This window comes from Protomyctophum parallelum (genome assembly GCF_964188405.1).
Source record: "Protomyctophum parallelum genome assembly, chromosome: 9".
Taxonomy (NCBI): domain Eukaryota; kingdom Metazoa; phylum Chordata; class Actinopteri; order Myctophiformes; family Myctophidae; genus Protomyctophum; species Protomyctophum parallelum.
In genome coordinates, this window is record NC_139706.1 from 5,034,542 (window position 1) to 5,048,219 (window position 13,678).

Consider the following 13,678-nt stretch of genomic DNA (forward strand, 5'->3'; position numbering starts at 1 on the left):
GACTTGGATACAAATCCAAGTAAAAAGAAAAGTACAGAAAATGCAAACTAAAAAAAGAGATGAGAGACTAAAAAGATGGGAGAATGATTTTGCAATCAGGATATAATTCACAATATAATGTGTCGTATAGCCTGCAAGTACATCAATTAAAAGATGAAAATCTCACCAATAAATTATAAGCCATTTTGTTTTACCTTAGGCTAGTATTCACACATTAGGGATCTGTTTCCTTTCATGGACATTATTGTATATATCTATATTAAAATGATTTATTCATGTTAAAAGGTCACATTTTGACTTTGTAAATATGTCCAGTGTTTGTCAGAGTGCACAGCTATGAATACACGTGCACAGGCTATATGATTGTGTGTGTGTGTGTGTGTGTGTGTGTGTGTGCGTGCGTTCGTGCGTGCGTGCGTGCGTGCGTGTGTGTGTGTGTGTGTGTGTGTGTAGGGTGCCACTGATCAAGAGGAAATCTGCACGCGAGGTCCTGAGCGAGAAGGGTCTGTTGGAGAAGTACCGCAAGAATTTAATAACCGACCCCATGGCCAAGTTCCTCCAGTCAGGCACTCAGCCCATGTTCAATGATTATGATGTAAGTCCAGCCCAGCAGAACCACAGACTTTAAACCTGATTGACACTTCATCGTGCAAACCTTTCCGAAAATAGCAGATTGACGACTAAGAATAAATTAGACTTTAGTTCTTGTCTTTGTGTTCATATTAAAGTCATGTTGGTAACAGTGGTTTTCAACCAGTGGTGGGGGGGTTCCAGGTGGTTCACAGCTACATGCTGAAAAGTTGGCAACCAAATGGACAATTATACTGTAGTTCTTAGATAAAATTATCTATTAATTTACAAGACGTCTGCACACTTAATAATAATGTAGAAGAATTGTTATATTTATCAACGTTTGCCTGTTATCTCTCCTAATGGTACCAACAGCAATGCAGCATGGAATTGTGGACAAAATCTTTCAGGCAACGACAACAAAATATTCTTTAAGATGGAATGCCACAATTTTTGTATTTTTTCCAGTTTTGCATGTGTCTATGAGGTGACAGTACTTCATTAGACACTCTGGAGTCGTTTTTATGTGCAATGGTGTATTCCCTTTGTATTTAGGGTTTCTTCCTGGAGGCTGAACCCTTGACAGTCAAACGGGCCAATGAAAAAAACAGTAATATAGTGACATCACATTATCAGCCCCTCCCCTAACCCCTCCCCCTTTATCATACAACTACAGCTGTGGGTGCGGCTTAAGTTCAGGTGGATCACCACCCATCACCACCCACCAGGCAAACCAGGCATACTTAACCCATTCTGAACGGGCACCCATTTTGGTGTCAGCATCATGTTATGCTTTAGCTATTTAAAAATAGCAGATCTACAAGCTCATATCGCGCCACCGAGTGGCGCGATACGAGCTTGTAGGTCTGCTATTTTTTTTTAAATCGAAGAGCGACTGACATTTTTAGAATCTGATCTCAGGTCAGAATGGGTTCATCAGACCAGTGTGTGTCCGGCGGAAACCTCGTATGAATCTGATCTCAGGTCAGAATTGGTTAATGAACTGGTGGGGGTGCCCAGTCCGTGGCTCAAATGTCAAATAAATTGTGGACCTTGACAGATAAAGCACATGTTCTATAATATTATTGTACATTTCTGTCTGTTGTGTCACCTCCAGATGTCCTACTATGGGGTGGTTTCCATTGGCACTCCTCCCCAGTCCTTCTCTGTTATTTTTGACACGGGCTCTTCCAACTTCTGGGTCCCCTCTGTCCAGTGCCAGGCCTGCCGTGAGTATACTGTTCATTTGAAATATAGAACGAAAATAGGCCTTCATAATCACTTAGAGGTCATTCCTGGTAAAGTACAGTACAGTATACAACCCGTGCAGCACCCCTTTGCAAAACACACAGTTGCTTTGCATCCTTCCCATTTCAATTATTGGTCAAATTGCTTTCTACCAGCTTTGTAGAACTAAGATTGTACTGGCTTCTACTCATTCATCTTGAACTATCAAAGATAATCACATTAGATTATCATGAAAGTAAAAATGTTGAAAGGGTATTTCACTTTCAAACACTTCTGCGGTCAACAATTTATTTTCCTTTTTTACACACAAATGACAATGCAAACATACAGAAAACAACAATGAACATTACAAGACAATACAATTACTAATATATAAAAGAAAGCAAAACAACAATGACCAAAAAACAAAACAAAAAAACAGCACTACTCCTCTTCAGCTCCATCCATTAAATGTGACAAATTATTGTTCTTTATGTATCTAATAAAACGGCCCCACACCTCCTGAAACACTTCTTGTTTGTCCTTAAGAATATATGCAATCTCTTCTGCGGTCGTTTTAATGTCTACTCAGGGTTCTGTTTTAGATATTTGATATTCATTATTAACCCATTGTAACTTCAAATTCCACTTTCTATTTTGCCTTATTCCTAAGTAAGGCAACCAAGCCTCATAGAGATCTGTTCTCTGAGAACACGTTTTTAGTTATTCATAGCAATAAAATAAAACAAAGTATCTGTGTGTATTAGCAATTAAGTACTTGTTTTAGTTACTCCAAGTATAGGTGAGATTTACTTGCTCCAATTTGCCATCTCTCAAATGCACGGCTAAAAATGACACAACATGTTTTACAGAGATGCACAGCAGATTCAATCCGCAGAAGTCTTCCACCTTCACACGGGTCGGCAAGTCTCTGAACATAGGGTATGGTACCGGCAGCCTGACTGGATATCTGGCCAGTGACACTGTTGAGGTAACCAAAAGCAGCCATGTCAACCACTTGGGATAATCTAATAACATATTCACACCGTACCTGTCCGGTGTCCACCGACAAATAGGAACTTTCATTAACCCATTATTCTGACCGGGCACCCATTTTGGTGTTGGCATCATGTTATGCTTTAGCTATTGAAAAATAGCAGATCTACAAGCTACGAGCTTGTAGGTCTGCTATTTTTTGAAAAATCAAAGAACGACTGACATTTTTTTAATCTGATCTCAGGTCAGAATGGGTTAATCAGACCAGTGTGTGTCCGGCGGAAACCTTGTATGAATCTGATCTCAGGTCAGAATGGGTTAACAGTATAACCTTGCTTTCCAGGTTGGTGGGATTTCTGTGGCCCAGCAGGTGTTTGGCCTCGCCCAGACGGAGGATTCCTTTTTTGAATATCAGATGTCTGATGGTATCATGGGACTTGCCTACCAGTCCCTTGCTTCTGACAATGTGGTTCCTGTCTTCCAAAACATGATTCAGCAGAACCTGGTGTCTCAGAAACTCTTCTCTGTCTACCTGAGCAGGTAATGAAATAGTGTTTGTATACAGTATACTTGTGTACAATGATAATTTTGTATACCATTATCTATCATAGACCTCGAAACTGTTATTCACGCCCTCATATAATTACGTCTCGATTACTGCAACTCCATATACTCTGGCCTTCCAAAGAAAAGTACTTCCCGTCTACAACTCATACAAAACTCTGCCGCTCGACTACTGACAAATACTAAGAAACGGGACCATATCACACCAATACTAGCAGATCTGCACTGGTTGCCAGTGAGCACCAGATGTGATTTTAAGATTATTTTAATCTTGCGTGCAGCGTGCGTGTGTTCTTTTCCTGACACTAATATATTGTTTACTTACTTTCTACCATTAGCGACTCAGAGAAGGGCAGTGAGGTGGTCTTCGGTGGGATTGATGAAAACCACTACACCGGACAGATCACCTGGATCCCCTTGATCTCTGAGACCTATTACATGATAGCTATGGACGGGTGAAAACACATTCCCCTCTACTATGGACACACAATTACCTTTTAGAGGTTGACACAAGCAAAACCTTGCCTATATGCACAAAGGACATTCCTACTAATTTTGCTTCTGCTATTGCTCCTAACAGTATTATCATCAATGGACAGACTGTGGCCTGCACTGTGGATAGCGGTGGCTGCTGGGCCATCGTTGACACCGGCACTTCTCTTATTGCCGGCCCAACCAACGACATAGACAATATCAATAGCGCGGTTGGAGCTGGCACCTACACCGTGAGATGCCTTTTACTTGTTTTAACATTCTATTTCCCAAATGTAGAATACACAGCAGTGATTAAATTAATATTACAACTCACGGAATGGAGATTCTCCTACCTGGCAAGATTGCGTGGCAATAAATTATGTCCGTCTTCAGTGCTCTGTGAGCTGGAATGGTGGATTTTATGTGAAGATTTTACTTGAAGATTTTAGCTCTCAATGGTCTCGCACCTTCCTACCTACATGACTGCCTCCCCTAAATATGTCCCAAACCGGCCCCTAAGGTCTTCCACTGCTGGCCTACTCGTTTTGCCTAAAAATATGGCAACAAAAAAATACGCGGAAGCAGCATTTTGCTTCAACGGGCCGTCGGCATGGAACAAGCTCCCACTGTACCTTCGTCAGGCAGCCTCTGTAGACATTTTTAAAGCTCAGCTCAAGACCCACCTCTACAACATTGCTTTTAAGTGATCTTTTATTTTTTGTTATTCACGTCCTCACTGTATTGTATTTCTGCTTGTTTTTTTTTTATGTCGTTGACTCGTTGCCTTAGTTTATCTGTTCTTATCTTTGTACCACTGCCTTCTCCTGATTTGACACTGCGCTATTGTCCTATTGTTTTAAACTGCATGCCTGTTTTAATGCTGTTTTGTTTTGCTTTTGTTTTTATTATCTTTTTTGCTCTGTAAAGCACTTTGAGCTACATTTATGTATGAAAGGTGCTATATAAATAAAGTTTATTATTATTATTACTTTTTTTTTTTTTTTAAGATATTTTTTGTGGCTTACGCCTTTTATTGATTTTTGAAGGGACAGACAGTAGGCTGACAGGAAACGGGAGAGAGATGGGGGGATGACATGCAGTAAAGGCCGTGTCGGGTTCGGGAGTCGAACCCGCGGCACACTGCGACTGGATTACCAGTACGGTGCCCAGACCGTTACGCCACAGCCTGGGCCTTATTACTTTTGATTACGCTAACAATAACTACTGTTAAAAACACACTCAACATTCTTCATACAGGGCTCAGTGAACTGCCAGAGCATTCAGAGCATGCCTGATGTGACCTTCACTCTAAATGGACATGCCTTCAACATCCCTGCCTCTGCCTACGTTCAGAAGGTCAGTCTGTAATGTATACTGACCCATACAGTAAGCACATACAGTACATGGTGCAAACAGTTACAGAAGAGTGGACATGTACACACACACACAAACACACGCACGCACGCACGCACACACACACTCTCTCTCTCTCACACACACACACACACACACACACACACACACGCGCGCGCACACACACACACAGTCACGCACGCACGCACACACACACACACACACACACACACACACACACGCATGTGTGTGTATCAGCAGCACTGATACATTGTTTATCAATGGAATGCCGGTACACTTCTTCCTCCCTCTTCCCCCGTATGTGAAACAGGGGGAAACGGCTAAGAGACCCTTTGATTGTAAGCCTACAGTTTGTAGCGACGCTTGTAAATATGCTAAGACACCTTTTGGTTGTATAATTTGTGGCAAAAGCTCGTAAATATGCACCTTTTGGTTGTACAGTTTGTGGCAAAAGCTTTTAAATGAGACAGAGAAGAAAACCCTTTATACCTGTACTTCGCTCAACTCTCTCTCTCTCTCTCTCTCTCTCTCTCTCTCTCTCTCTCTCTCTCTCTCTCTCTGTAGGGGAACGGTGGTTGCAGCACTGGCCTCCAGACGGGAGGAGGCCAGTTCTGGATCCTGGGAGACGTCTTCATTAGGCAGTACTATACCATCTTTGACGTCGGGAATAATAAAATTGGACTGGCCAAGTCTGTGTAATCGAGCAAATCAAAGCATCCCGATGGATAATCAATAACTCTATGACTTATAGTCAAGCATGGTTGTAAAGTATATACTTGCACAAATGGTTGTGCTAAATCTGATTCTGAATAAAATATATTTTAGCAAAAACATTCTCAAGTCTCAATGCACAGGGGTACAGAAAGCGCCCACCACCTTCAAATCCATTGCAATTGGCCTGTGTTCAGGGGAGGGGAACCGGGTGTGGAGGGGTCATCTATGTCTCCTACAGGCTGGGGCGGCACCTGTCAACGGGGGAGGACGACGAAGGCTTCACAACCTACTGGTTGTGGCTCCTCACTGGTGGGTGAGCCAATGAGCCATGGTACAACAGCAGTTGCAAGCAGTGGGTGGAATTAATCGTCATAACTAAATAAAATAATTGACTAGTCTAGTCTGGTTTTGGATACATGCATACATGATAATAGGACACTGCTACAAGGCACCATGGATAAAACATGATAATTGTTCTACTCTAGCTCGCTCGGCCTGTGAATAAGACAAGCTAATGAAGCTATTCACAATATCAAAAGTATTAGAATTTGAGGACAAATCCTTTATATTTTGCACGATCATGCATGTATACAGTAGAGTTAATTATGCATCCTAACACATTGCATCCTATAGGCTATACAGCACACCACAGCTGGTCCATTTCAAATCATATACACTTTTCTTTTAATTCAACTTACCAGTACAGAACCCTTCTCTAATTTGCTGAAACAGTTCACATTTTAGAATGAGTATTGTGAAGGGGCACGGTGGCACAGTTGGTAGTGCTGTCGCCTCACAGCTAGAAGGTCCTGGGTTCGATTCCCGCTGGGGACGCCGTGGGCACTGGCGGCGTGTTCCCTCCTCCGCGTCATCAGTGCCCATACCCGAGGCGGGGGTTGGCGATAGGGCCTTTCTGTGTGGAGTTTGCATGTTCTCCCCGTGTCCCCTAGGGTAGATACCCTCACAAAAAATGCCGTAATCCTGGTCTCTAAAACTACCTCCCCCTGGCCAGCCGGGGCGCCTGATGGAGGGGAAAGGAACTGGTCGGAATAACGTGTCCCTTCCACGCGCTACGTCCGGCCGGGGAAATTCCCCTCTGTCAGGTGAAAAGAAGCAGCTTGGACTCCTCATGCATAGAAGGAGGCATGAGGTCAGTCCGCTGCCCCCCCAGGTTGGCAGAGGAAGTGTAGCGCCCAGGATTACATTAGATAATTGGCACTGGGTGAAAAGAAAACTGGTTTACAAAATCGTGGGATGAAAAAAAAAAAAAAAAGAAAGAAAAAAAAAAAAAAGAATGAGTATTGTCTTTATTATATCTATATTTTTGATGTTTTGATCTCTGGCTTAATTTGTTTCTTTTGTGGTTTCCTCTGCTGCTCCTTAAGCTCCGGTCAGACTCTTAGTGCTGTGTTACAGTGTAATGGTGTTTCCCTGCAGATGGATCATAGTGGGCAGGGACCACTAGAGGGCACTGGGCCAGTTCAGGGTGTTGTTACAGTAATCCAACGCTCCTCGGTCACTAGACGTTTCTGCTCCAACTTCTCAATGTTTTTCTTCCACGACCACATTTTCTACGGGCTGAGTGGGAATCGCGTAAATCGGTCTGACAATGATTTTTTCCCCCCCCAATGCAATCCTGCCATTTGGACCCACGACATATGATGAGTATTTTCCCCTCATCCCGTCATATACTGTATATATCGCAAGGACTGGAAAAGGCTCTTGACCTATAGTCAGCATGCCATGGCTGGCAATTTCCGCTCACTAATTCTTTCTTACAACAATCCACCCGGTAGGAACTGACAAGGCTGATTGGCCAGTTACTCGTACGACTAAGTATAAACCAGGCCACCATGCAGTCAACCTGGTGGCTCAGTTACCATAATACTCACATACAGGTTCAACATCAGGCCGTCCAATAGAGCCCGACCGAGTCCCATCCTGATTCTGATTTTGGAGAGTCCTGGACAACCAATGTTCTTACCAATACGTTGTCAAAAGTGCAGGATTTCAGAAATGTATAGATTTTGATTAAAAGTTTCTGTTTGAAAATATTTATGTCATAAGCTATAACGAATAAATAGAAATAATTACAAATAACTTTTCTGGTAGGCCCTATAGCCTAGAAGAAATAAAGACAAAAGTGATTTGACTGACTGAAAATAGCTGATCTTTATTTAAATGTACCACTTTCAAAAATTCAATTCATAATTTCAAAAATTGCTGATCAAGTTCACGGCACGTCATGTGCTGTGAGCTCAGATATGATCTTTTTGAAAATGGAAATGTCTCGTTCACATGTAATGGCATGCCAAAAAAAGGGACACCCGGATGAAGGTGGTTAAAAATCAGTATACATCGTCTGAATAAATTACAGATATTGTAAAACAAAACAAAAATAAATGGCTGCTATACATCGACCAAACGGATCAAACAATCTAATCTCAATCCTAGCATGTCCCCTGTGTTGATCTAAGCAAAGTATTTGAAAAATAAAGAAACGGGGTAGTTCAGTTGATTGAGTGTGTAGTGGATGTACAGCACAGTACAGTCTGCTCTGTGGGATCAGCAAAGGTTTAACGTTTGCAAGGTTTGAGTCGCTTACTGTGTGACTGTTTATGTGTCATGTCAAGAGATATTTCACACTCTCCCTTTCACGTGTTCCTCTGTGCATGGTATATACACATAAACGCACGCACGCACGCACGCACGCACGCACACACACGCACACACGCACACACACACACACACACACACACACACACACACACACACACACACACACACACACACACACACACCACACACACACACACACACACACACACACACACACACACACACACATATAGAGAGAGATATATATTACTGGTTGTCAGTACCCTCTAGAGTGCTTAATCTTAATTAGGAGTTCACATTAGAGATGTTTGGACGTGTCTGTCAGCACCAATCACTTCCAGCCAAGCCCGCCCTTCTAACAAATCAACTTTAGCTGACCTTGTTCCTTTGATGATGAACCATTTAACACCTGTTTAATGTTGACGCAGGTACGCTGCAGCTATATATCCCAACCAACATGAAGAAGATATACTGCCACGTTATCAGGTACGCTGCAGCTACAGTATACATCCCAACCAACATGAAGAATCACTGATTTATTTTAATTTTTCTTGTGTGTGTGTGCGTGTGTGTGTGTGTGTGTGTGTGTGTGTGTGTGTGTGTGTGTGTGTGTGTGTGTGTGTGTGTGTGCGCGTGTGTGTGTGTGTGCACGCGCGCGCGTGCGTGCGTGGCGTGGCGTGCGTGAGAGAGTCCATTTGTGCATGTGTGGTTATCTCTGTATGCGCGCGTGCGACATGTGCGCCCGTGTCTGCTGTGCGTTAGTGCATGTGTGTATGAATCCATGTGTGCATGTGTATAGGTGCACATGCGTGCTCATCCTCGTGCTTGCGTGCATGCGTGTGTAAGCCATGCACGTGTGTGTCTGCGTCCCTGCATGCGTGTGAGTGAGCTCGGTCTCTCTGCCATGCTTGTATCTCAGGGCCAGTTGTCCTGTTGGCCAGTTGGCCTGCCCCCCCCCCTCCCCCCCTCCCCTCCCCTCCCCCCATGAGGGGGAGGGTCCGTTCCTTTTGATGTGGCTGACAGTGGGCTCCCTCTCCCCTCTGGACCGAGATCAGTGGTCCGAGCCCGCGTGGGCCGGCCCGGTTGACATGACCGCCGCTGCAACGGGTCAGGCCAGCCGCCGACCGGCGGGTTGGGTTCGGGTTCCCCTCAGTCACGTGACCTCTTCTCGGGGGAGGGCGGCCAATAGCGTGGCTCGCCCCGGCCTCTTCATGCAGTGGGAAAACATTCCGCCAGCTGGCCTCTCAAGGTTCCAGAAACATCTGCACTGTCCGCCGGTGGTGAGAATCTGCCCCCCTGCCGCTTCACAACATAATCTTATCATAATAGCGTCGGTGCATAAAGCTGTGCTTCTCAAACCTTTTCTTTTTTTTTTCAAGGACCCCTTGTTTGCTAATGTATTATTAGGCCAGTGGTTCTCAAACATATTCATGCCACGGACCCCCAAATTGATTAATATTATATTTGGCCACGGCCCCCCATTTAAAAAGATTTTCTTGCCAGGGAGAGACCCCCATAAGAGAAGATTTTCCGTGAGCTTGTTGTTTTTTATTTGTCAAAAGAAAATAAACACGGCTGAATTGTAAACTGATCCTCATTTTGCTGGGGACTCCGGGAACCCCCTCAAGGAACCACAGTCCCCCATAACTCAGAGAGTGTACAAATGGAACCAAATGGTCGGAGTTACAGGCCTTTAAAGGTCCATTTGGTAGTAACCTGGGGGTTCCGGTGGACCCCAAATTCAAGAACCACTGGCAGAAAGTATGCTGGCCTATATGTATTATGTTGTGTGTCTGCACTGGTCGCTCCACTGTCACAGTGTCACTCTGTATACATAAAGGAAGGGGGAGTATTAAGCCTTAACCACACCAGAGGGTCGCCATGCAACTCCTTGCAACATGCAACTACTTGCAACCATTATTCCCAATGGCAGTTGCAAGGAGTTGCATTGGTGTGGTTTGTTTTGTTGCAAGGAGTTGCGAGTAGTTGCAAGGAGTTGCGAGTAGTTGCAAGGAGTTGCGAGTAGTTGCAAGGAGTTGCAAGGAGTTGCGAGTAGTTGCAAGAAGTTGCGAGTAGTTGCAAGGAGTTGCGAGTAGTTGCAAGGAGTTGCGAGTAGTTGCAAGAAGTTGCGAGTAGTTGCAAGGAGTTGCGAGTAGTTGCAAGAAGTTGCGAGTAGTTGCAAGGAGTTGCGAGTAGTTGCAAGGAGTTGCGAGTAGTTGCAAGGAGTTGCGAGTAGTTGCAAGGAGTTGCGAGTAGTTGCAAGGAGTTGCAGCTGGTGTATATCCACTTGAACCCTAGTCTCTCCAGACAGACTGTTGCATGGGATTCTCAGATTGCTTGAACCCTAATGCAACATTTGCAAGTTATAGCCGATCGGCTATATTTCTGGAAAAGAGACCAGCTCCCAACTTTTTGAACTAACTTCATATAGGCTAATTTCAGTTCTTATATTTATCGATTTCACAATGAAAACAAATTTTCCAAGCTTTTGAAGAATAAAACCATGACATTTAATTATTACTTTAGATAACCCGGGCCTTAGACCCGGAGATGTTGGTGAGCATAGAGTTTTAACAGCTTTAACAGCTCCCTCACACGTGGACTCATCCGCAGAGGTGGCGGGCTTATTTCTTATCACAAAGAACATCTCTCTCTTTCTGAGTGTGTGTGTGTGTGTGTGTGTGTGTGTGTGTGTGTGTGTGTGTGTGTGTGTGTGTGTGTGTGCGCTCGCGCGCGTGCGTGTGTGCATGTGCGTGTGTGCGCGCGCGCGTGTGTGTGTCAGGGAGTGCTCCATAGCCTTTGACATATTGTTAATTTGCAGAATGTTTGAAGTATGATGCAACATCAGCTGCTCTTACTTAGCTCTGAGATCCCTTCCTCTGAAAAGTCCCCTCCAGTCTCATGTTACCGCGGAGACAGCACTAGTAGTGCTCTGTGCATGTGCATGTGCATGTGCATGTGCATGTGCATGTGCATGTGCATGTGCATGTGCATGTGCATGTGCATGTGCATGTGCATGTGCATGTGCATGTGCATGTGCATGTATGTGCATGTATGTGCATGTATGTGCACGTAGGCCTATATGGTGCATACGTGGATGGATGTCTGCTTGCATATTGTTGCTGTCGGGTGAAAAGTGTCCAAAGCAAGAAATGGAAAATATTCCATTGGATCAAAACGGTAAAAATGTTTATTAAACACATGGACAGTCACATCGCGACGTGTCTTCAGCTTGTATAGATCACCTATTTCTTTCAACGTTTGCACAACGCTGTCATACGATGAAGTATAAAATATGCCATTATTTTATTTGGGCCTAGAAAATAAAATACAAAAATACAAAAATGAAATATGGAGATACATGGGTTTCTGCCCGACAGTGACAAGTTTGGCGTGTGCATGTATTTACGCGTAGACGTCTGTGTACTGTCCACATGGGCACATGTACATATTGGAACATCACACACACGCCGCACGCTTGTAGTTGGGCGGGTGCGTGAGAGCGTGCGTGCGTTTTATCCTGTGTGAATAAATAAACGCTTCCTCAGGTATTCGTATTGCAGAGCCAACTGTGGATGTTTACCCCTGAAACTGGCAAATGCGCAGAGCTGTGGTGTCCAAAAAAGATTCCAAAATCTGAAAGATGGAAGAGATAAGCAGCCGATTTGCTTTGAAAAGTAGTACACAGCCAAGACGATGGTCTCCAGTTAAGGACTGTTTTGAATATTTGTCAGCTGAGTAACGGTGGTGGTTTCTTTGTTGAAATGTGGCTATTCCATTGGCATACGTGGGCTGGATTAAGTCAAATTGTGTTTTCCAATTTTTCCAAAAACTTTGGGGCGGAAGGACTCTTTTGTTTCCACAAATGTCATTGCACAGACTTTGCCCTTACAAACCTGATGGCAGTGACAAAGGAATACGTCCAAAATCCTCATCATTTGATGCAGTAATATAACCATTTAACCCCTTTTGGTGTTTTAAGCAAATCATTATGTAGGCTAATGCTTTAGCTATTGAAAAATAGCAGATCTACAAGCTCATAGCGCTGCACCGAGTGCCGCGCTACAAGCTTGTAGATCTGCTATATTTGAAAAATTGTGAAAATGTGGTTGCAAACCTTTGAATATATATTCTTTCAGAGCGACCGTTTTTAACTCAAATCTTTGCTTCTGATGATTTCCAACCTGGTGGGCCTGGGGGATTCAAATATTTTGCAAAACACTGATATAAAACGTAACACTGATATAAAAAATAATAACATAATCATCAAATGTCATGGTATTTTTTTTCCTCAAAAGCTTGGAAAATGTGTTTTCATATTATTTCATATTTATATCGATAAATATAAGAACTTAAACTAACTAAATCTCTTTTCCAGAAATAGCCGATCTACAAGCTCACAATGCATCACAACGTAATGCATTGTAGATCGGCTATAACTTGCAAAATGTTGCATTAGGGTCCAACTGGATGAGGGTATCTGCTGCAATTATAACCACAGTATGGAATATACTAATATACAGATTGATGCAACCCAAAGCTACAGTAGGTGCAATAGTGGTTGTCACCGTGCATGCGGTCCAGAGGCCACCAGGGTCCTTGAGGGGCTTTCAGAGGGTCCCCAGCTAAATTATTGTTAATTAATCTTCACCATTATTACATGTATATGCGGTATCAACCAGAGAATGTTGATCAGAGTTTCACTGTTATCTCTAATATCCCAAGGAATACTGGACCAAATCATATCTAACAACAAAGGTTTCCTTATTGGGGTCCCATTGTTAAAAATCATGTTATCAAAGTGGGTGTCCTTGGAATTAATAAAGGTTGAGAAGCCCTGTACAGAAAGGAGCTTCCCCATGAGGGTATACAACTGACTCGTGGGCGGTCTCATTTTTCTCTTCCTATTCCCATTTGGTTCGCTCTGTCATTCATGTCATTTCCTTTGGTGCATGAGTTAATTTGTTCATTTACCCCTGGGTTCAATTCTTCCCCTCCTTTCGCTCCAAACAGGTCCTGGAGTGAAATCTCCGCTGGCGCATCGCCATGTCTTCAGTGCAAATCCCAGCGTTTTGGGAGTTTAGGATCAGTTGGAACTTTGCAGGACCAGCACGGCTACTCCTGATGCCAGGGTTTGATA

General features: G+C 43.6%; 1 protein-coding gene across 1 annotated transcript; it reads left to right on the forward strand.

Moving 5' to 3' along the window:
- Positions 1-544: 544 nt before the first annotated feature.
- LOC310863969 (pepsin A-like) lies at positions 545-7,384 on the forward strand (the record flags this gene model as incomplete). Its single annotated transcript, XM_083772502.1, has 9 exons — positions 545-595; positions 1,688-1,799; positions 2,670-2,788; positions 3,137-3,333; positions 3,696-3,812; positions 3,938-4,082; positions 5,089-5,187; positions 6,114-6,232; positions 7,357-7,384. The coding sequence occupies 9 exons, from the start codon at positions 545-547 to the stop codon at positions 7,382-7,384; spliced, it is 987 nt and encodes a 328-aa protein (XP_083628628.1).
- Positions 7,385-13,678: the final 6,294 nt, after the last annotated feature.